The sequence below is a fragment of the Geotrypetes seraphini genome, chromosome 7 (assembly GCF_902459505.1).
Source record: "Geotrypetes seraphini chromosome 7, aGeoSer1.1, whole genome shotgun sequence".
NCBI classification, from domain to species: Eukaryota; Metazoa; Chordata; class Amphibia; order Gymnophiona; family Dermophiidae; genus Geotrypetes; species Geotrypetes seraphini.
In genome coordinates this window covers 37314246-37335604 of record NC_047090.1, presented here as the reverse complement: position 1 = coordinate 37335604, position 21359 = coordinate 37314246, and the positions used below count along the sequence as shown (strand labels likewise).

Sequence of the window (21359 nt, the reverse complement as noted above, 5' to 3'; positions counted from 1 at the left end):
GCTCTGCGAATGTTGAGATGATGCGGTATACAAACCTAAGGTTTAGTTTAGTTTAGTTTATGTCATTTCAATTTTATTGATTGTATTTTTATCTTGCTGTGAACCGCTTTTAACCTTTTTTGGTATAGCGGTATACAAAAAATAACATTATTATTATTATTAAAATTATTATTATTACATACGAGGGGGTGCTGAAAAGTTCTCAGCCCAACCAACCAACTGTAGCTGAAAAGAGTGTGATCTTATTTCATTAAGTGCCAATTTTCAGAAACAAAATTCTCTGTTTTTGACATTATTTCAGATTACTGAACCATATAGTGCATAGCAAATGATAGCAGATAAAGACCTAAATGGTCCGTCCAGTCTGCGCAACTGTAAATTCTCTATATATTAGTGATTTAATTTAAATTGTCCTTTTTCTTAGATATTTCTGGGCCAGAAACCTAAAGCTTTGTGCTATGCTTAGGTTCTTTCTACTGGAGTCTCTGTCAAAGCGCACTCCAGCCCATCTAAACCATCCCAACCGTCAAACCCTCCCTAGCCCATCCTCAACCGAATGGCCATTTACGGGACACAGACCATGCAAGACTGCCCAGTACTGGCCTTAGCTTTTCAATATATACCATTATTTTCTAATTAGAGATCCTCTGTATTCATCCCATGCTGGGGGGGGGGGGGGTTTGTTTGTTTTATTTTTCAACTCTGTCACATCATTCTCTTCTTGGTTGGGCTGAGAACTTTTCAGCACTCCCTTGTATATATTTTTTTTCACTCAACATAGCAACATAACATAGTAACATAGTAGATGACGGCAGATAAAGACCCGAATGGTCCATCCAGTCTGCCCAACCTGATTCAATTTAAATTTTTTTTATTTTTTTCTTCTTAGCTATTTCTGGGCAAGAATCCAAAGCTCTACCCGGTACTGTGCTTGGGTTCCAACTGCTGAAATCTCTGTCATAACCAACTCCAGCCCATCTAAACCCTCCCAGCCATTGAAGCCCTCTCCAGCCCATCCCTCCCCAAAGGCCATATACAAACCGTGCAAGTCTGCCCAGTACTGGCCTTAGTTCAATTTTTAATATTATTTTCTGATTCTAGATCCTCTGCGTTCATCCCACGTTTCTTTGAACTCAGTCACCGTTTTCCTCTCCACCACCTCTCTCAGGAGCACATTCCAGGCATCCACCATCCTCTCTGTAAAGTAGAATTTCCTAACATTGCCCCTGAATCTACCACCCCTCAACCTCAAATTATGTCCTTTGGTTTTACCATTTTTCTTTCTCTGGAAAAGATTTTGTTCTACGTTAATACCCTTCAAGTATTTGAACATATGGTATTTGAACATATAGTTATACTGAACCAAATAAACTGGTAAAAACAGTTAGGGGAGAATTTATCATGCATTAGCGCGGGCTAACCACTAAAGACACCCATAGGTATATAATGGGCATCTTTAGTGTTTAACACGTTAACGTGATTGCGTTCACTAACTGATTGTGCTCCCTAATGCTCTTAGCGCCTTTTCATGAATTTGGTCCCCTGAATGTAGCTATGTTTAAGAAAGGTTTGGACACGTTCTTGGAGGTTAAATCCACAAACTATTATTAAGGTGGGCCTAGGGAAAGCCACCTCTTTTCCCTGGAGGTAAGACGCATGAAATATTTCTACTTTGGGGCATGTTTCACTGTATTTGTTATCTGGATTGGCTTCTTATGGAAACAGGATATTGGTCAAAGCCAGTATTGCACTTCTTGCGTGCATACAGACAACAGTTTTGATAATGACATTGGAACAGCAGGGTCCGAAAACTACATTTTAGAGAATTTTCCTTTAGAGAGTTCTGCTGTGCAAGTCTGTGGCAAGCAGCGAGCATTTCTTCATAGATTAATTAAGCATGTTGGTAAATAAGGACTTTCAGATCAGCCCGGTTTCATTCCTGGCGCGTTGCCAGAGACCCCGGTTGACCTCGTGCTTTCCCTTCAAACTATCATTAAAATAAACAGTAACAATTAGAGATTAATGAGATCTCTTTACAGGCAATACGTAGTGCTCCGTATCGATTCATGATGTTTAATTTTTGATCTGAAACATTTACCACATCAGTTTATAGGAGTACGCCATTAATCCTGCAAGTGGTGTAACGTGTATTTCTTAAGACGCTTATCTTCAAGATTTATACTGAGAACATCATAGCCCCCGCTGCTCCCTATAATTAATTCCTGAATTCCTTCTTGCATCTTCTCCTAACCGCTTGCAAACCCAGCTGGATAGACACATGGCATATCCTGGAAATTGTGCATGTCATATATATATATATATAATACTGTGCATATTCCTTTCTGCAGTTCATGATAGATGAAATGATTATGCCTTGCCTAATGACCAGTGAAACAATAATACTAATAGTTATAACTATGGATTTTTTTAGTTCATTTCCTTCTCACAAGATTCCAATACATTGTATTATCTGGCATTTCAGAAATGAGCCCGAAGACATCTCTGACCAGATATCCAGGTAGTATATAATAGATTCACAAACTCAGTGGCATAGCAAGAGTAAGAGGTGCTTTGACCTCAAAATGGCCACCACAACTTCCAGCAGAAGTCTTGTGGTACTTGCTAGTAGTGCGATGCTGCGGCTAGAGGTTGTGGCAGCCATTTTGAAGCCAGAGCCATGAAGGACAGAGGCGAGTGAGCATTGCTCTTGCCCGTAGGACCCACTAGATCACAAAGGCAATCAAGAGTAGACACAGGGGGTTGGGGGGGTTTAACGGGTGCTCTTTTTGTCTTGGGTGGGGGAAGGAGGGAGGATGAAGATCAGACGGGAGGAGGGGCTCAGAAGGGCTGAGGACACCTGCTTCTCCTTTTGCAGGTCTTGGCTGAATCAGCTGGGACTCACATAAATATCTGGGTCCCTGCCGAACACTGGCTGGGACCTGCATAAGATCTGGCAACCAGCACATGCCATCCTGACCCTGGATATTCAATGCGGGTGCCCAGATCAGACCTGGCATTGAATACACTAGTCTGCATTTTAAAACTTTCTTAAACAGATTTCTTAAACGTAGTTGTTCTTGGATCAATTTTTTATGCTGATTCTAGAAATGACTTCCATTTTTGCCTATCACGTCAGGTTTTTACCCAAAATAAGTTATGTTTTCACGATTTTAACTACTGTAAGCACAAATGTATTCAAGCACCATTTCACACAAGGTCAATTTTTATTACAAATGCATTTGAAAAATACTGTAAAGAACTGCCCTAATTTATTTCTTGACTACCCTATATCAAAACAAAAAGCCAACAGTGTTCCATTAATTTTCAAACTTTCTCCTCTTTGACTTCCTTGCAGGTCTTGACTGTCCCTCTTCAACATCCAACAGTAGTTGGCCATCGTAGTTTCATTCCATCTCCCCTGGTACCTCCTCAATATCTTGGTGAAAACGTTCACCTTGCTCTTCACTATAATGTCTCAGATTTTCCAGAAAGTAGTCGATATGGGAATGTAGAAAGTGAACTTTTATACTCATGTTACAAAACAACTTCTTGAAATTTTCCAACATTGTTTCAACAATGGCCCAGTAATTAGGATCTTCGTTATTCCCTAGAAAGTTTTCAGTAACAGATCAGAAGGCGGTCCATGCGTCTTTTCCTCTCTCATTCATTGTTTTATCAAAATCTTCATCTTTCATCAGTTTCTTTATTTGAGGACCAACAAAAATTCCAGCTTTCAATTTTTCTTGTGTGATGAAATGTAATTTCTTAGAAAGGTACTTTAAGCAGGTCCCATCCTGTGGTAGAGCCCTTACAATACTGCTTCATCAAGCCCAATTTGATGCATAGTAGTAGAAGCAGGACTTTTGGGGGGTCTACAAGCGGTTCATGCAAGATGTTTTTAGTTCCAGGCACAAAAGTTTGCCGCTCTGGCCACACTCTCACACTCCAATGTCTTTGCTTTGCCCGACTGTCCAATTCACATAGAAAACAAGGCATTTTTGTGAACCCAGCTTGTCCTAATAGTATTCTTATAGCTTTGAAGTCACCGCAAATAAGCCATTTGTGTTCCTCATTCTGGATACTTGTTAAAAGTAGCTTCATGTTCTCGAATGTCTCTTTCATTTGAACTGAATGGGCCACAGGAATGGACCCATACACATTCCCATTATGCAGTAACACGCCTTTGAGGCTCCTCTTTGATGAGTCTATAAAAAGTCTCTACTGAGTAGGATCATGTTTAGTGCCATAGAAGTGCATTAACTTGTTTATGTTATTGCAGTAAACCAAGGAATCGTTCTGTGAGAATAAAGGAACTAGTTGTTTTTTTTCTCTGTGTCTGTACCATGAGTAATGTGTTCCTGGTTCCAGAAGATTCTTACTTTTAAGCCGAGAACCAAGTAGTTCTGCAGATTCCGTAGACAAATTCAAATCACGTACTAGATCATTTTCACTCTGAGAGAACCGTTGTGGAGTAAAATCGTATTCAGGCTAGTAGACATCATCAGTATCATCTTTGGTGATTGCATCAAGTTCACTTACAACAGGGCTGCCCAAGTCCGGTCCTCGAGATCTACTGGCAGGCCAGGTTTTCAGGATATCCACAATGAATATTCATGAGAGAGATTTGCATACCATGAAGGCAGTGCAGGCAAATCTCTCTCATGCTTGTTCATTGTGGATATCCTGAAAACCTGGCCTGCCAGTAGATCTCGAGGAATGGACTTGGGCAGCCCTGACTTATACCATCATGTTCTGCCAGGTTCTCTAAAACAGCTGGAGGAAGAGGAGCATGCAGGTCTTCTCCATGTGGAACTGGCCTAATGGCTGAAGGAATGCTTGGATACACAATTTGGTTATTTTTTGAATTGCACCCCTGAACATTAACTAAACAGAAGTAACAGTCATTAAGGTGTGCTATAGGCTCCCTCCACACCATAGGGATTGCAAATGGCATGCACGTTTTCTTTCCTTTTGTCCACAATCTTAACCTCTCAACACAATAGCGGTAAACTTTCTTTGGCGCCCATGCCTTATCCTGGTCACCAAGTTTCACCTTAAAATAAGCATAGTAAGCTTTTTCACAAAGTCTGTTATATCCGTTCTTTGCTTAAGCACTGTATAATTTCCACAAATGTAACAGAAAACATTTGGATTGTTCACACACTTGCATGTTGACCAGGGGTGTCAAAGTCCCTCCTCAAGGGCCGCAATCCAGTCGGGTTTTCAGGATTTCCCCAATGAATATGCATGAGATCTATTTGCATGCACTGCTTCCATTGTATGCTGATAGATCTCATGCATATTCATTGAGGAAATCCTGAAAACCCGACTGGATTGCAGCCCTCGAGGAGGGACTTTGACACCCCTGGTGTAGACATCGTAGGACCTGCAATCACAACAGAGAAATAAAACGAGAACAGCACTGGTAATGCAAGCGTCTGAGATAAACACTTCCAAGGTCACACAATAACGACTAGCACAACAGTTGTGCCAGCCTAAACGCTTAATAATAATAATAATAATATAACAGTTTATATACCGCAGGACCGTGAAGTTCTATGCGGTTTACAATAATTAGAAGATGTTACAGATTGAAAACATTTAACAATGTTCTGCCAGTTAACATTGATTGAAAGATGCTACAAATTGAGTGGATTTAACAAAGTTAGAAACTAGGTTAACAGCTCTAGGGATCAGTTATTGTGGGATGAGGCTAGTTGCCTAAGTACTTTAGGAACAGATATGTTTTAGGCGTTTCCTAAATTCCCCATAAGTAGTAGACGTAAGCAATTGTTCTAGATCTTTACCCCATAATGCCTCCTAGTGTGAGAGAGATGTTGATGATGTCTTTTGAATTTACATCCTCTAGCCGGAGGGGAGACAAAATTTGAGTGTGAACTTCTCTTATGTCTGTTGGCTGAGAAAGAGAAAAGGTCTTAGGACCTAAACCGAATAGTACCTTGAAATAGAGACAACCAAACTTGAACTTCACACGTGCCTCCATCGGCAGCCAATGCAGAAGTCGGTAGGAAGGTGTAACATGGTCGAACTTCTTCAACCCGAGGATCAGTCTGATCGCTGTATTTTGCACTAATTGTAGTCGCCGTGTATTCTTCAGGTCTGTATTGAGAAATTTCCCTCTTACAATACGCATTACCTACTGGCACAACAATAAATCTTTGAAGTATAATTGTGGGGAAAAAACCTGTACGCAATAGAAGAAAACTAAGACCGGTTCTGGAATCAGCATAAAAAAAGTGAGGTAATATCACATATTAGGGCTCCTTTTACTAAGCTGCGATAGCGGTTTTAGCACACACAAAATTGCCGCATGCTAGACGCTAACGCCAGCATTGAGCTGGCATTAGTTCTAGCTGTGTAGCAGGTTTAGCGCGCGCTAAAAATGCTATCAAAGCTTAGTAAAAGGAGCCCTTAATTTTCAGTCAGAGTCTAATTTTGCCCACAACGGTCAGTGTTTAAAACAAAAATATTGACCAATATGTCTATAATATAGACTGCTCTAGTGCTGGATTGCTATCACCATTGTAGAAGAGTGGGTGAGTGAGGGGAAGAATTTGTACAAGAAAAAGACTGTGGTAGGGTTTGTGTGAAGTACCATCTTTGGAGATGCTAGGAATTATTAAAAAAGGGATGGTTAACAAGACTAAGAATGTTATAATGCCCCTGTATAGTTCCATGGTGCAACCTCACCAGGAGTATTACGTTCAATTCTGGTCTCTTTATCTCAAGAAAGATATAGCGGCACTAGAAAAGTTTCAAAGAAGAGCTACCAAGATGATAAGAGGATGGAGCTCCTCTCGTATGAGGAAAGACTAAAATGGTTAGGGCTCTTCAGCTTGGAAAAGAGAAGGCTGAGGGGAGATATGATTGATGTCTACAAAATCCTGAGTGGAGTAGAATGGGTACAAGTGGATCGATTTTTCACTCAAAAATTACAAAGATTAGGGGACACTCGATAAAGTTACAGGGAAATACTTTTAAAACCACTAGGAAGAAATATTTTTTCACTCAGAGAATAGTTAAGCTCTGGAATGTTTTGCCAGAGGTTGTGGTAAGAGTGAATAGCATAGCTGGTTTTAAGAAAGGTTTGGACAAGTTCCTGGAGGAAAAGTCCATAGTCTGTTATTGAGAAAGACATGGGGAAAACCACTGCTTGTTTTGGATCGGTAACGTGGATTGTTGCTACTCTTGGGTTTTGGCCAGGTACTAGGGACCTGGATTGGCCACCATGAGAATTGATGGACCATTGGTTTGACCCAGTAAGGCTATTCATATGTTCTTATGCTAATCTTTTATGACTGCATTTTCCCCTGTTGTCTTCTGGAGAATCCCAAATCTGGTTTCCAATAAACTAAAATTAAAAGGAGAAGGAGGAATATAAAAATATGAAATTCAATGTACGAGTGCATTTCAGAACTAGTATTTATGAAGTTGAGAATCATAATAAAAATTCTCTCTCTTCAAGTGACAATAAGGTATCATGGTAAAATATTCTCTATAGTTCTAAAGCACTAAACCTATCATTTCTCTGGCTTTTTTGTTGTTCTTATTTTGTGATATTTGTAGAGGGAAAGTCATGAGAGATACTGCACCTGGATACGGCTCAAAATCCACTTCCGCTGGAGCCTCCATGTTTATGATGGATGACTTTGATTTTCTGGACAAGTCTTCCAAAATGGCTATGAGGTTTAAAGTTGATTCTGGCATTGGCTGCTTCTTATCTGCAGGTGGAACTTTGGGAGTCCACTGTCAAAACACACAAATCATGATATGATTAATCATGAAAGGTCTCCATCGCTGACATTCAAATGATGCTTATCCTGACTATCAGTGATGGTGCAGTACGTATACAACACACATATCAACTAAGAAAGCAAAAAGGATCTTCGATCTCTAAGAATGCCAAAGGAATTCAATAAAGCAAACTTTAAGAAGTCTTGTTATGGAATTGCCCTTAAAGCAGGGATGTCAAACTCAATCACAAAAGAGCCCACACTTAGGTTCCCTGGAGTTGACAAGGGTAGAGTTGAGAAGGTTGTGGAGTTAACAAATAGGAGAGTTTTGGAAGGAAAGTGGTCTTCCACCTCTTTTATGCCTCCAAGTAGGTCAAGAGCTCAGTAGCCAGGATTTTCAGGCATTGGGGAATATTTTGACCCTAAAGCAGTGGTTCCCAGGCCAGTCGGGTTTTCAGGACAGCCCTAATGAATATGCCTGGAGCAGATTCGCATGCCTGGCACCTCCATTATATGCAGATCTCTCTCATGCCTATTCATTAGGGCTAATGCATTTGGGGATTAATAATCAGAAGGAACCCTATATGCTGGGAGGTGAGAAGCTGATATGCACGGACGGGGAGAGGGACCTTGGGGTGATACTGTCCGAAGATCTAAAGCCGCAAAAACAGTGTGACAAGGCAGTGGCTGCTGCCAGAAGGATGCTGGGCTGTATAAAGAGAGGCGTAGCCAGTAGAAGGAAGAAGGTGTTGATGCCCCTGTACAGGTCATTGGTGAGTTGACAAGTATTGGAGTATTGGACCACTTGGAGTATTGTGGTCAGTTTTGGAGACCGTATCTGGCGAAGGACATAAGAAGACTTGAAGCAGTCCAGAGGAGGGCGACGAAAATGATAGGATGCTTGCGCCAGAAGACGTATGAGGAGAGACTGGAAACCCTGAATATGTATACCCTAGAGGAAAGGAGGGACAGGGGAGATATGATTCAGACATTCAAATACTTGAAGGGTATTAACGTAGAACAAAATCTTTTCCAGAGAAAGGAAAATGGTAAAACCAGAGGACATAATTTGAGGTTGAGGTGTGGTAGATTCAAGAGCAATGTTAAGAAATTCTACTTTACAGAGAGGGTGGTGGATGCCTGGAATGCGCTCCCGAGAAAGGTGGTGGAGAGGAAAATGGTGACTGAGTTCAAAGAAGCGTGGGATGAACACAGAGGATCTAGAATCAGAAAATAATATTACTTGGCAGACTTGCACTTGTGTATGGGGGATGGGCTAGGGAGGGCTACAGTGGCTTGGAGGGTGTAGATGGGCTGGAGTAGGTTTTAACGAAGATTTTGGCAGTTGGAACCCAAGCACAGTACCGGGTAGAGCTTTGGATTCTTGACCAGAAATAGCTAAGAAAAAAATTTAAAAATTTAAATTGAATCAGATTGGGCAGACTGAAGGGTCTTTATCTGCTGTCATCTACTATGTTACTATGTATGTATCCTGAAAACCTGACTGGCCTGGGGGTCCTCCAGAACAGGGTTGGGAATCACTACCCTAAAGTATCAAACTGATCTTGAGCTAAAACTAAAATGAGTGACTTTCCAAACTGAGAGAAGTTCTGTGCGTCACTTTCTTTCTTTCATATGATACAAGTTGAGGGGGATTAGAGCTGGAGGCCTGTGAGCAGCTAGGGAAGAGATTCATAGCCAAAAGCGTTCCAGCTGATGAGGCCTAGGATCAGTTGAAATGTGTGGGGACAGGAGTCTTGGCATGCTTGCTAGAAAGCCTGTTGAACAGATTTCTAAAAAGGAGTCCCCTTGAGTTCAGAAACACCACCGTTGTCAATAGATACTTACGAGGGGCTGCTGAAAAGTTCTCGGCCCAACCAAGAAGAGAATGACGTGGGTATGGTTTACTCAATGATCTGAAACGACGTCAAAAACATAGAATTTTGTTTCTGCAAACTGGCATTTAACGAAATAAGATTGCACTCTTTTCAGCTACAGTGGCAAAATACCGCTCAGAATATAGGAAGCTGGTGGGTTGGACTGAGAACTTTTCAGCACCCCCTTGTATGTCATAAAAGTGAGCCAAATATAGGACAATCAAGTCATTGTGACATCACTGAAGAGGCTGGCTCCTATTGGTGGAATGAGGCATTATGACATCACAATCTCAGCTTTGGTTACCAGAGACTGAAAGTCTTCACATTACAAGGGGGTGCTGAAAGTTCTCAGCCCAACCAAGAAGAGAATGACGTGGGTATGGTTCAATCAATGATCTGAAACAATGTCAAAACAGAGAATTTTGTTTCTGCAAATTGGCACTTAATGAAATAAGAGAACACTTTTTCAGCTGCAATGGCAAAATAATGCACAGAATTTAGGAATTTGGTTGGTTGGGCTGAGAACTTTTCAGCGCCCCCTCGTAGCATCATTCCAGGGACAGAGAAGCATACCAAGCCATGGAGAGCTACCGTGAGACGTCCTATTATAGAAATAAGAGAGGAAGACAAATGTCTCAAGCATCTCAAAAGCAGAGGAAGAGAATATATCATTTTATTGTTTTTCATTTTTTCTGTGAAAATAACAGACGAACTGCTCCATCCACTGATTGACCCAGTAATTTGCATTTTTAACCATAGTTATCTGGAATAGAAAGTAACCTCACCTTGGAGTGACTAAGTGCCTCAAAGCAGAAGCTGAAGAGCAGTGAGGCACTGAGTCATCCTCCATGAACCAGGACCTTGAAAAAAGTTTCTTCCGCCTACTCCTCAAGACCTACAGCAGGATGTGAGAAGAGCGCTCTTCCTCCGTCCTCTTCAGAGCTCATCGAATTCTCTAAGGCAGTGTTTTTCAACCGCTGTTCCGCGGCACACTAGTGTGCCGCGAGATGTTGCCTGGTGTGCCGTACGGTCAGGGCCGCCATCAGGGCAGTACCACCAGTCTAGGGAGAGGGGCGGTCCGCCCCACGTGGACAGGAGAGAGCTGGACGGGGGACCCGCGGAGTTCAATACATCTCGAGCCGCGAGGCTCGTCTTCTGTTCCTGCCTGCCCTGCAGCTAACATATAGCCGATCGCAAGCGTTCCCCGATGTCAGCGCTGACGTCGGAGGGAGGGCTTAAGCAAAGCCTGCCCTCCGACGTCAGTGCTGACGTCGGAGAATACTTCCGTTCGGCTATTTGTGTGCGGCAGGGCAGACAGGAAGCAGAAGACAAGCCTCGCGGCTTGAGCTTCGTTTTGCTGAGAAAGTTGCAAAGATGGGCTGGGAGGCAAACACGGAACACAAAAGGGGGGAGGGAGTGCGTTTTGGACACAAGGCATGAACTTGGGAGAGAGGAAGGGAGGGAAAGAGATGCTGAGGTGGGGGAGGGAATGGGTTTTTGGACACAGAAGGCATGGACTTGGGAGAGAGGAAGGGAGGGAAAGAGATGCTGAGGTGGGGGAGGGAATGCGTTTTTGGACACAAGAAATGGACTTGGGACAGAGGAAGGGAGGGAAAGAGATGCTGAGGTGGGGGAGGGAATGCGTTTTTGGACACAGAATAAATGGACTTGGGAGAGAGGAAGGGAGGGAAAGAGATGCTGAGGTGGGGGAGGGAATGAGTGTTTGGACACAGAAGGCGTGGACTTTGGAGAGAGGAAGGGAGGGAAAGAGATGGTTGTGTACACGGGGAATAGAAGAAAGGAGAATTTTTGGTCATAGGGAGGGAGTGAGGTACAGATAGTGGCATACCAGGGTGGGGGGGGGGCGGTCTGCCCCACCCCGGGTTTACGTCCCAAGGGGGTGCACAGCTGGCCACCCTCCAGTGTTGTCCCTAGGCCGGAAAACTGCGGCTCTTTAGCCACTTGAGTGCCACCGCCACCAACGGTGTTGTTGGCGGTGGCAGCATTATAAAATACTTTCTTTGTGTTTATTTGATTCCTATTCAAGAGAATTACTTTATATATAGTCAATATAGGCACAGAGTTAAATTTTTTAACATTTTCTAATGGTGGTGTGCCTCGTGATTTTTTTCATGAAACAAGTGTGCCTTTGCCCAAAAAAAGGTTGAAAAACACTGCTCTAAGGGACCAGCTACATAAATATGACCCAGTTTTGCAAGTGAGAATTTCCTGTGAATCTGTGGTGAAATCAGTTATCCTAGCGGGATCTTAAAAAAGGTTAGGATAATTTTCTACAAGAGAAGCCCAAAGGTCATTATTGGGATGGCTTGGGGAAATCCACCGCTTAGTCCGACAGAGATGCGGCAAGACCCAAAAACCTGCTACAATCACAATGCCAGCCGCGGAAGCCTAAGAGAAGCATAAACTCTGTTTTGCTACTTGGGATCTAGCTTGGCGCTGGGGACCTGGGTTGGCTACTGTTGGAAACAGGACACTGGGCTTGATGGACCTTTGGTCTGTCCCAGTATGGCAATTCTTATGTTCTTATGTTCACACACACACATACAGGTTGCAGGTAAAAGTCAGAAGTACTTTATTTATGTATTCAAAAAGGCTGTAGTCAGCTGTTACTTCACAGGCTTAGTCCTTTTAAATAGAATCTCTCTCCCTCTCTCGCTCTCTCTTTCTGTCATGCATTATAGGTCCCAATTAATATTCTTCATAGGGCTGGCTCCTAGCCAGCCCCAAACACTATGGCAACTAATGCCGTCTGAAGTCCCTTCTGGATACACACCAAGTTCAAATATTTTAGGAATGCATTTTTTACCAACACATCCGGGGGGAGGGGTGGAAGTGGGAGGGGGGTATATCTTTTGTTTTGGTATTATTCCTGATGGTAATGATGGATGGGGGAGGGAATTTTTATCTTTTGTATAGATACTGATTGATTATAAGTTCTTGGTTGATTATTATTATTTGTATATAAATTGTATTGCACTTTTTGTTGGCATTAAAAACTAAATAAAGTTAAAAAAAAAAAAAAAAGGAATACATTGTAAGGTTCTCTTCAAACTTGGTAGTCTTCTGTCCACATATTATTAATTCGTGGAGGCTGACTTGACTGCTTCGAGTTACCCACCTCAGAGAAACACTTAGCTAAGGCTACTTCTCTTCCCCTGCACTCCCCTCAGGAAACCTGTTGGACCTGGGTTGACCACTGTTAGAAACAGGATACTGGTCTTGATGGCAATTCTTATGTTCTTAAGTATAGGACAATCAAGCCATTGTGACATCACTGATGAGGTTGGCTCTTAGGTATTGGTGGAATGAGGTATTATGACATCACAGCTCTGGAATATTGCTGCTCTTTGGGTTTCTGCCAAGTACTGAGGCCTGGGTTGGCCACTGTTGGAAACAGGATACTGGGCTTGATGAACCTTCAGTTTGTCCCAGGATGCCAGCGCTAAAGGTCATCATACATCCAAGGCAGCGACATCACCAGCCCATAAGGTAAGCTACGAGATGCGGCTTGAGCACTCTCCTCATCCTCCCTCCTTCAACACTACTTCTCAGTCCTGACAGGATGTGGATTCATAGGTCAGTCGCTATAAAGGTGGTAGGACAATGGCGAAAGCTAGAAGGATGCTAGGTTACATAGGGAGAGGTATGGCCAGTAGGAAAAAGGAGGTATTGATGCCCCTGTATAAGACTCATTTAGAATATTGTATACAATTCTGGAGGCCGCACCTTGAAAAAGATAAACAGGATGTAGTCTGTCCAGAAGAAGGCTACTAAAATGGTGTGTGGTCTTCGTCATGAGGCGTATGGGGACCTACTTAAAGATCTCAATCTATATATTTTGGAGGAAAGGCAGGAGAGAGAAGATATGATAGAGAAGTTTAAATACCTACGTAATGTAAATACGCATGAGTTGAGTCTCTTTCATTTAATAGGAAACTCTGGAATGAGAGGGCATAGAATGAAGTTAAGAGGTGATAGGATCAAGAGTAATCTAAGGAAATACTTTTTTACGGAAAGGGTGGAACAGTCTCCCAGAAGAGGGGTGGAAACAGAGACTGTGTCTGAATTCAAGAGGGCCTGGGATAGACACGTGGGATCTCTGAGAGAGAAAGAGATAATGGTTACTGTGGATGGGAAGACTAGATGGGCTGTTTAGATTATTGGTGCAGGCACTAATTTTATCAATTTTGGATTACTGTAACATCATTTACTTTGGAGCTCCCCACAAATTTTTAAGGAAATTGATAATTCAAAAAACGGCTGTCCGATTGATTTTTGGTTTAAAAAAGAATGACCACATTAGTCCATACTATCGTTTACTGCATTGGCTGCTGTTGGAGGCAAGAGTATTATTCAGATTTTCTTGCATCTGCTTTAAGCTGATATCGGGATTGTCTCCAGCTTATCTTCTTCCTCACTTTGTGTTGTATAGACCATCAAGGGAAACGAGAAGTTCTCACCTATTTGCCTATCCAAAAATTAATGGGTGTAGAAGATATAAGACCTTCTTAGATAGGACTTTAGCATTTCAAGCAGGCAAACTGCAATCTTGGTTAGGTAAATGTATTTACCAAGCTATGTCTTATTGTCCTTTTCAGAAGTTAATTAAGACCACTTTGTTCGACAAATTTATTACTTAATTAGAGTTCTAATTGTTTGTAATTGCATTTTTACTGTATGATTCTATTTTGCTGAATGTCCAGCTCTTCTTAGTGTAAACCGCCTAGAACTTCTGGGTATGGTGGTATAAAAGAATAAAGTTGTTATTATTATTATTATTATTATTATCATGTTTCTATGTCTGTGTCAAAGGAGGGAGGAGGTAAGTGCAGCACTTCCCTCCTCCCTCCTGATACTGCTGCTTGATACTGACGCTGGTCTTCCCTCCTCGCGGCAGTTGGCTTATGAAATCACATCCTGTTGGACTGGACAGTAAAGGGTTACCATATTTAATGATGAACAAATCCAGATGCATGGTCCCGTCCCATTCTGCCCCCCAGCCCTGCCCCATTCCGCTTCCAGCCCCACCCCCCAAAAGCCTTGTCTCTTTTTTTTTCCTGGCCTCCAGGCCATGTCTGGAGGACCTCCAGCATGCGCAGATGTGTGTAAAGTCATCCGCGCACGCTTGCTGAAGACCCTCCAGACGCACCCAGAGCTCGGGACTTTCCAAAACCTGGACAAGTTATGGGTTTTGGAAAGCCCGTCCTAAAAAGGGGACATGTCCAGGTTTTCCAGGACCTCTGGTAACCCTAGGACAGTAGTATCAGAGGAGGGAGGGAGGAGCTAATTTGGAGGGGTGGGGTATGGCGACATCAAAACAGAAGTGGGACTGGGATGCCATAATGTTCTGAGCTGGCCTTGGAAGAATGCATACAACATTTCTGATTAGAGATTAGAATGAATGATGTACAAGAGCCAAAACTCATTAATTTGTTTGTTTTCTTTTTTTCATTTGGTTTAATCCGATAGGGGGTTTTTTTTTCCTCTGTTCAGTTCATGCCTCCATTTTAATGGAATTTTGTTATGCAATTAATCGGCATAGCATTGATTAATGTGAGTTAAATCAATTTAGAGCATATTAATGGATGCATCTCCCCAGAGACTTCACCGTTCTACCTAGCCAATGAATGTTCAGATCTTGTTCACCGTATTGTTTAAATTTGCTTTTGGGTATATTACCAGATTTTCCATTTGGAAAATCCGGACCCCTTAAATCCGCCAGCAGGCCCACCCAGTTCTACCCATCCCCGCCCTGTTAGGACCCAGTCCCACCCTAGCCCCCCAGCTCTGCCCCGGGTTTTGAAAAGCCGTGCGGACCCCCGGACATCTCCTCAAAAGGAGATCCAGATGTGTGGTGTTTATACTGTAGTAATATGCCATCTACGTATAGTTCTCCATAGTGAACTAATACATGTTTATTTCCTTGTGGGATAAAATCTATTGAACCAATATAATTATGTTGCTTATTATTGTAGCTCAAGGGACCACATAAGCCTCTCCTTCAAGTGGTTTTTCTTGCTTAAGTACAAATCAGCAGATTTGTTCCACATTTCTTGCTCAGATAATTAAACAGTGAGATTCAGTTACCTGGTTAAAAGTCTTTGTTCTTTTTTTTTTTTTTCTTTATGCATTACTGTTTAATGGTTAAAAAACAGAGACATATCGGGCTGGTGTAGCAGATATAAAAATGAGAAACATTTTTCCTTGATGCTAAATGAGAGGGAATTTTCTGTTTTCTTCCATTCTATCCTGCAATGAGGGCTACTGGATTGTACCAATGTGCAGACTGCAGAGGAGGCAGGTGGCTGTGACAGTGTATTAGCATGAATAACCAGCATTTTAAAATCCCTTCGTACAGTTCTATTACAAATATACGCATTGTACGAATGGAAGAATAATATTATTCAGCTGCTCTGTCTCAGTTTTAGGCATGAGTGATTTGCGGGGATTTCATGTCCTCTCCCTTTGCTTCCTTCATTCTCTCTCTCTCTCTCTCTCTCCCCTCAAACTGCCTGTGTCCCAGATTTTTCAATAAGTTACTAGGTGCTTTGAATCTAGGCAACGTATTAATTCACATATTTGCAGTTTGTTTGTTTTTTTTAAATATAAAAAAAAAAAAAAAAAAAAAACTCCACTGAATACAGGGGGCCAGATTCTATTTTTTTTTTTGTAAATCTTTATTGACAATTCAAACTTTCACAATGTATACAATTGAAAGAATCAGAAAAACCATATGAAAATACATTATTATCATCACAATTATTACCTTAAACAATTTCCGCCCCTTCTTATCCTTGTTATAAACAATAGTATGATATTATATACCGTATTATACTATCTATATAATTATACTCTTCCAATAAATATTCAACCCCCCCCCCCCCCACCCTCCAAGCCTCCCTGGATGTGTATAGGAATCTAACAAAAACAAAAGAGAATCATAATTTAATTATAACATAATAAAATTAGTTAATGGACCCCATACCCCATTAAAAAAACTTACTAATACCTAAACATTCTGCCATAATCTTTTCATATTTATATGTTGAACATACAGTTGCCCACCAAAAACTGAAATTAATCCTATCATGGTATTTCCAATTAGATGTGATCATTTGAACCCCTATACCAGTCAAAATCAAGAAAAGGCGGGAGCAGATTCTATAAACGGCATGGAGCCACTCTGTGCGATTGCCAATCAGCCATTAAACACCACTTATGGAATCACGCCTAGCGGCATCGCTAGGCATCCTAGAGGTAGACACCGATATATTAGGCCAAGTTTTACCTTGCCTAATTTACCAATGCCTAGCAGCGCCTAAGTCAACCACGCCTATTCTCTGCTCCTAAGCAGGCCTACTTTTCAGGTAGACGTCGTTAGGCATTGGAGGGCACCTGGATTTAGGTTAGTGCCTACCTCAAAGCCAGCTATGTTTGGGGTAGTGTCAGCACCTGGCTGCTTAAGCGCTGACGTTCAGCCCTTAAGCCAGGTTTAGTGCATAAATGGGACCACATAAAAAACCTGTCCTATTTTAATGCCACTTAAGTGGCCACTTAAGTGCTGAATGTTGACTTGTAGGACCTTCACCTCCCTTGATATGTCTTGTTAAATATTGGCCTGAATGTTTTTGCCTGTACCGTACTCCCCCACGAACTAGCAGTTCAGAGTTCGTGGCCCTAGTTGTTTACGGGGAGGGATTTCATTTGCCTCTTCCATGACCCGGGACTCCACTGTGCGCATCCTCCAGCTCCCTCAATCCGCTCAGGTTTTCTGAAGCAGCAGGATGTGAAACGCGTCAAGACCCACTAAAGTTTTGCCTTGCTCCAGCGCAGATAAGGGTTTTTTTTTTTTTTCCCTTTAAAATCACTTATGCCTGATCCAAATAGCAAGCCACTAAAAATTTATCGAATGAGAAGCCGTGTTATGTGCTGTGAATGAAAAAAGAAGAGATTTTCTGCTGCTGGAGCTTTGCCCTAAGTCTGGTCTCTCAAAAACCTTTTTTTCTGAGCACTTATAAACATGCTACATTGTATTTAAGTTGGTAACTATTGAGGAGTATTATTGCTTGTTACATTGCATCACATTGTCATTGGTGATACGTTTCACTATTAAGCATCCCCTGTGTGTCGGGTATACTTTTATTTCTCAACATATTACAGGCAAAAACATTCAGGTCAATATTTAGCAAGACATGTCCAGGGAGGTGAAGGTCCTACAAGTCAACATTCAGCACTTAAGTGGCCACTTAAGTGGCATTAAAATAGGACAGATTTTTTACGTGGTCCCATTTATGCACTAAACCTGGATAAGTTCCATTCACTAGGTCATATACAGATTTTCATCAGTGTTTATTCGGACAGCAACACTGAAAATCTGGCCAGACCACCTGGGTACTATCTAGAGCTGGGAATGGAATCTGGATGGAGATGGGAGATACCCGTAAATGATGATATTAGATCGCTAGCCAGGTTACTGCCTCAATAAAGTTAAAAAGACAAAAATACGCTATCCTAATTTTAAATGGTTACCTAGCCAAGTGCTGGTCAAAATAGGGATACCAGATTTCCCATCTGGAAAATTCTGACCCCCCCAGGCCTGCCCTGTCCCACCCATCTCCCTCCTCGTGCCACGGTTCCACTCTGTCATGCATGTGCAGATGCCCTCCCACACGAAGGAAAGCTTTTCAAAACCCAAAGTGCCTCAAAAGGCAGACATGTCCGGGGAAATCCAGACGTCGGGTAACCCTAGGCCAGAGTGTGATCACTTCCTGGAAAGGTAACGACACCTGTGTTACGCTCGAATATTCGGCACCGGCTGCCGTTCAAAAGCCAGCATTGAATATCCAGGTCTAAAGAACCCACAGCGGCCACTACTCCAAACAAATGCCAACTCCGGCAAGTTAAATGTTGACACTAGCTAGCTGCTAATTGTGAATATTCGGCAGAGATAATCGGCTATCTGTCAACCGTTATTTCACCAATCAGGAGCCATTCCTAGCCAATTAAATAAAGCTGAATATCAGGGAGATTATGTTTACGTATGTTTTAAGGATATAATTTCATAAACCACATAGGAAGGTTAGTTATCAGGATTGTGATAAATTACATTAGTGACTTCTATTCCGCCTGTACCTTGCAGTTCTAAGCAGATTACAGTAGAAGATAGCTGGACATTTCCAGGAAGTTACAATTTAGGGTCGGTTACATAGTAGAGGCATTGGTGAGAGATAGAAGGAAGGGAGGAGAATTGAGATAGGGAAGATGCAGTTTGGGGTAGGTTAATTGACAGAGTCATTAAGGAGATATTAGTAGAGGGGTAGGAGGTCAGCTGGAAATTTGCAAGGAGGAGGGAGGATGTGAGGGAGACATATATAATCCCTTTAGACTGCTACTGAAATTGGCCTGATGCTTGTCTGAGAGGGGGGTACTGTTGGCCAGGGTGCATGAAGGCAGTGGTGAGAGGCACTCAGGACGATAGCGCCCCCACCCTCTTCTCCGCCCATACCTCTTTAGCTTTGCCAGTGTGAGCATCATCTTCAACCTGCTGCCCGTGCAGGCCTTGGCTCTCCCTCTGACGTCACTTCCTGGTCCCACGACCAGGAAGTGATTTCAGAGGGTGCACCGAAGCCGATGTGAGCACTAGGTTGTAGTTGCTGCTTGCGCCGGTAAAGAATTATGGGCACAGTGGGGAAGGATGGGGGAGGGGGGTGGAAAGGAGGAGAGATGCTGGTGAACCCACCAAGACAGCGTTTGGGGCAGCCCTTCCCCCCCCCACCCCCCTCCTGAAGATTTTATCCATTCTCCTATATGACAGCAGCAGAAACCAGACACGTACCTTCAAAGGGACAGAGCAGACCACTTTGTTCTCGGCATGAAGCAACTGGACGTATCGCTCCCAAGTGAAGCAGATATCGTGAACAATCAAATTCCACAGCAAGTTAAGTACCTAGGGATGCATCAGACACTGAATCACAAGTCATAAGATGATCATTCGATTCATCAATACAGAAACAGCTGGAACTCTAACTACAAATCCGTACAATTGGTATATACATACTTTGTCCAATCTTCTCTGAGCAACGCTCCAGTAGTCGATTTTGGTAAATTTGGCAATGATCTCATGTTTTTTGACTTCTTCCACAAACCATTTCACTTGATGGTAGATTTGCATTTCAGTCAGTTCATCAAGGCTCTTCATTTTCTGTAGCGTTTCTCCCGTTAAGCCTAACCAAGAGAATGTAAATGCAGAAATCTTTCACAAAATCAAGAACTTGATGGCTAAAATAGTATTTGATTGAATCATGTATTTTTTTTAATTGTAATGTAGATATTGACTTGATAAGGAATTGCCAACCAACAAAAGGGATGTCTGTTTTATCCATTGACAACCATGTACGAAGCAGTGATTCCAATATTAGATACTTGAGATTTCAGCCAAATTTTTTTTTTCTTCTTAGACCAAGCATGGCAAGTATATTTATGTAAATGACAATTCATTGTGGATATTTTAAAAATCTGAAAAAGGGGAAAGGAAGGAGAGAGATGTTGAACCACTGGGAGAAAAGGAGAGAGAATTTGGTCTAATGGGGGGGGGGGGGGGCGGGAGGGGAGAAGTGAAGGAGAGAGATGTCAGACCATGGAAATGGGGAGAGAGAGGAAGGGAAGGTAAAACATGGAAAAGTAGATTTTGAGAAGAAAGCAGAAAAATGGAAAAACTGAATGTTAAGTTAACGCCAAAGATGGATGGAAGGCAGAAAGTGAAGAAGGAGAGAAAAACAGTAAATGGATAAGAAGGCACTGGAAACATAGTTAAAAGCACAGAAAAATTAAGTCACCAGACAACAAAGGTAGGGGAAATGATTTTATTTTCAATATAGTGATTGAAATGTGTCAATTCTGAGAATTTATATCTGCTGTGTATATTGTGTGTACATGAAAAATGAATGGAAAAAATTGCATTTCAATTAGTAAAGGGGGTGGGATCTGGGGCAGAGCTTGGGTGGGCCTAGGGCAGAGCTTGGGAGGTCTGTGGTTGGGGTACTTAGTTGATATTTGTTAGACTTAGGGGGTGCTTAGCTTGAAGTAGTTGAGAAATGCTGTTGTAGGCAATCAGCCGGTGCCTCTCCTTCTCTCCGGCCCTCTTCCCTACTCGCCCCCCCCCCCCTTACTGGTCCCCTCAAGGCCCGTCTGGATGGCTTCTGCGCATGTGCAGACATCGATGTGATGATGTCACACATGCATGTGATGTCATCACAATGACATCTGCACACTTCCGGGTGCTTCGAGCTGTGGCCACTACCTTTAGTGTGCTGTCTCAAGAAAGTTTGAGAGACGCTGGGTTAAAATTTAGAAAACAGAGATAAGGTTAAATGGTCAATATTCTCAATGAAAAAGAGTAAATATTGGGGTTTCCCAGGAGGGGGTCTGTGCTAGGACAACTGCTTTTTAACATATTTATCAATGATCTAGAAGTGGGAATAACTAGTGAGATAATTAAGTTTGTTGATGACACAAAGTTGTTAAATCTCAAAAGGATTGTGAAAAATTGCAAGAGGACTTTGTGAGACTGGGAGACTGGGCATCAAAATGGCAGATGGCATTTAATGTGAGCAAGTGCAAAGTGATGCATATGGGAAGGAGGAACCTGAACTATAGCTGCATGATGCAGGGTTCCATAACTTTGTTTATTCACTTAATCTGTAACATT

General features: G+C 42.2%; 1 protein-coding gene across 8 annotated transcripts in view; it reads right to left on the bottom strand.

The window, feature by feature from the left end:
* Positions 1-21359, bottom strand: part of LOC117364282 — a 202894-nt gene that overhangs the window by 163387 nt on the left and 18148 nt on the right. For all 8 annotated transcript variants that reach the window (XR_004540203.1, XM_033953322.1, XM_033953325.1 and 5 more), the window contains exons 2-4: positions 19710-19876; positions 19488-19598; positions 7614-7767 (exon numbers count right to left, since the gene is read on the bottom strand). Coding sequence is in view for 7 of the 8 variants with exons in the window: in XM_033953322.1 (XP_033809213.1) it covers positions 7614-7767; positions 19488-19598; positions 19710-19876 (432 nt within the window). In the remaining variant the exon portion in view is untranslated. The remainder of the gene's footprint in view (positions 1-7613; positions 7768-19487; positions 19599-19709; positions 19877-21359) is intronic.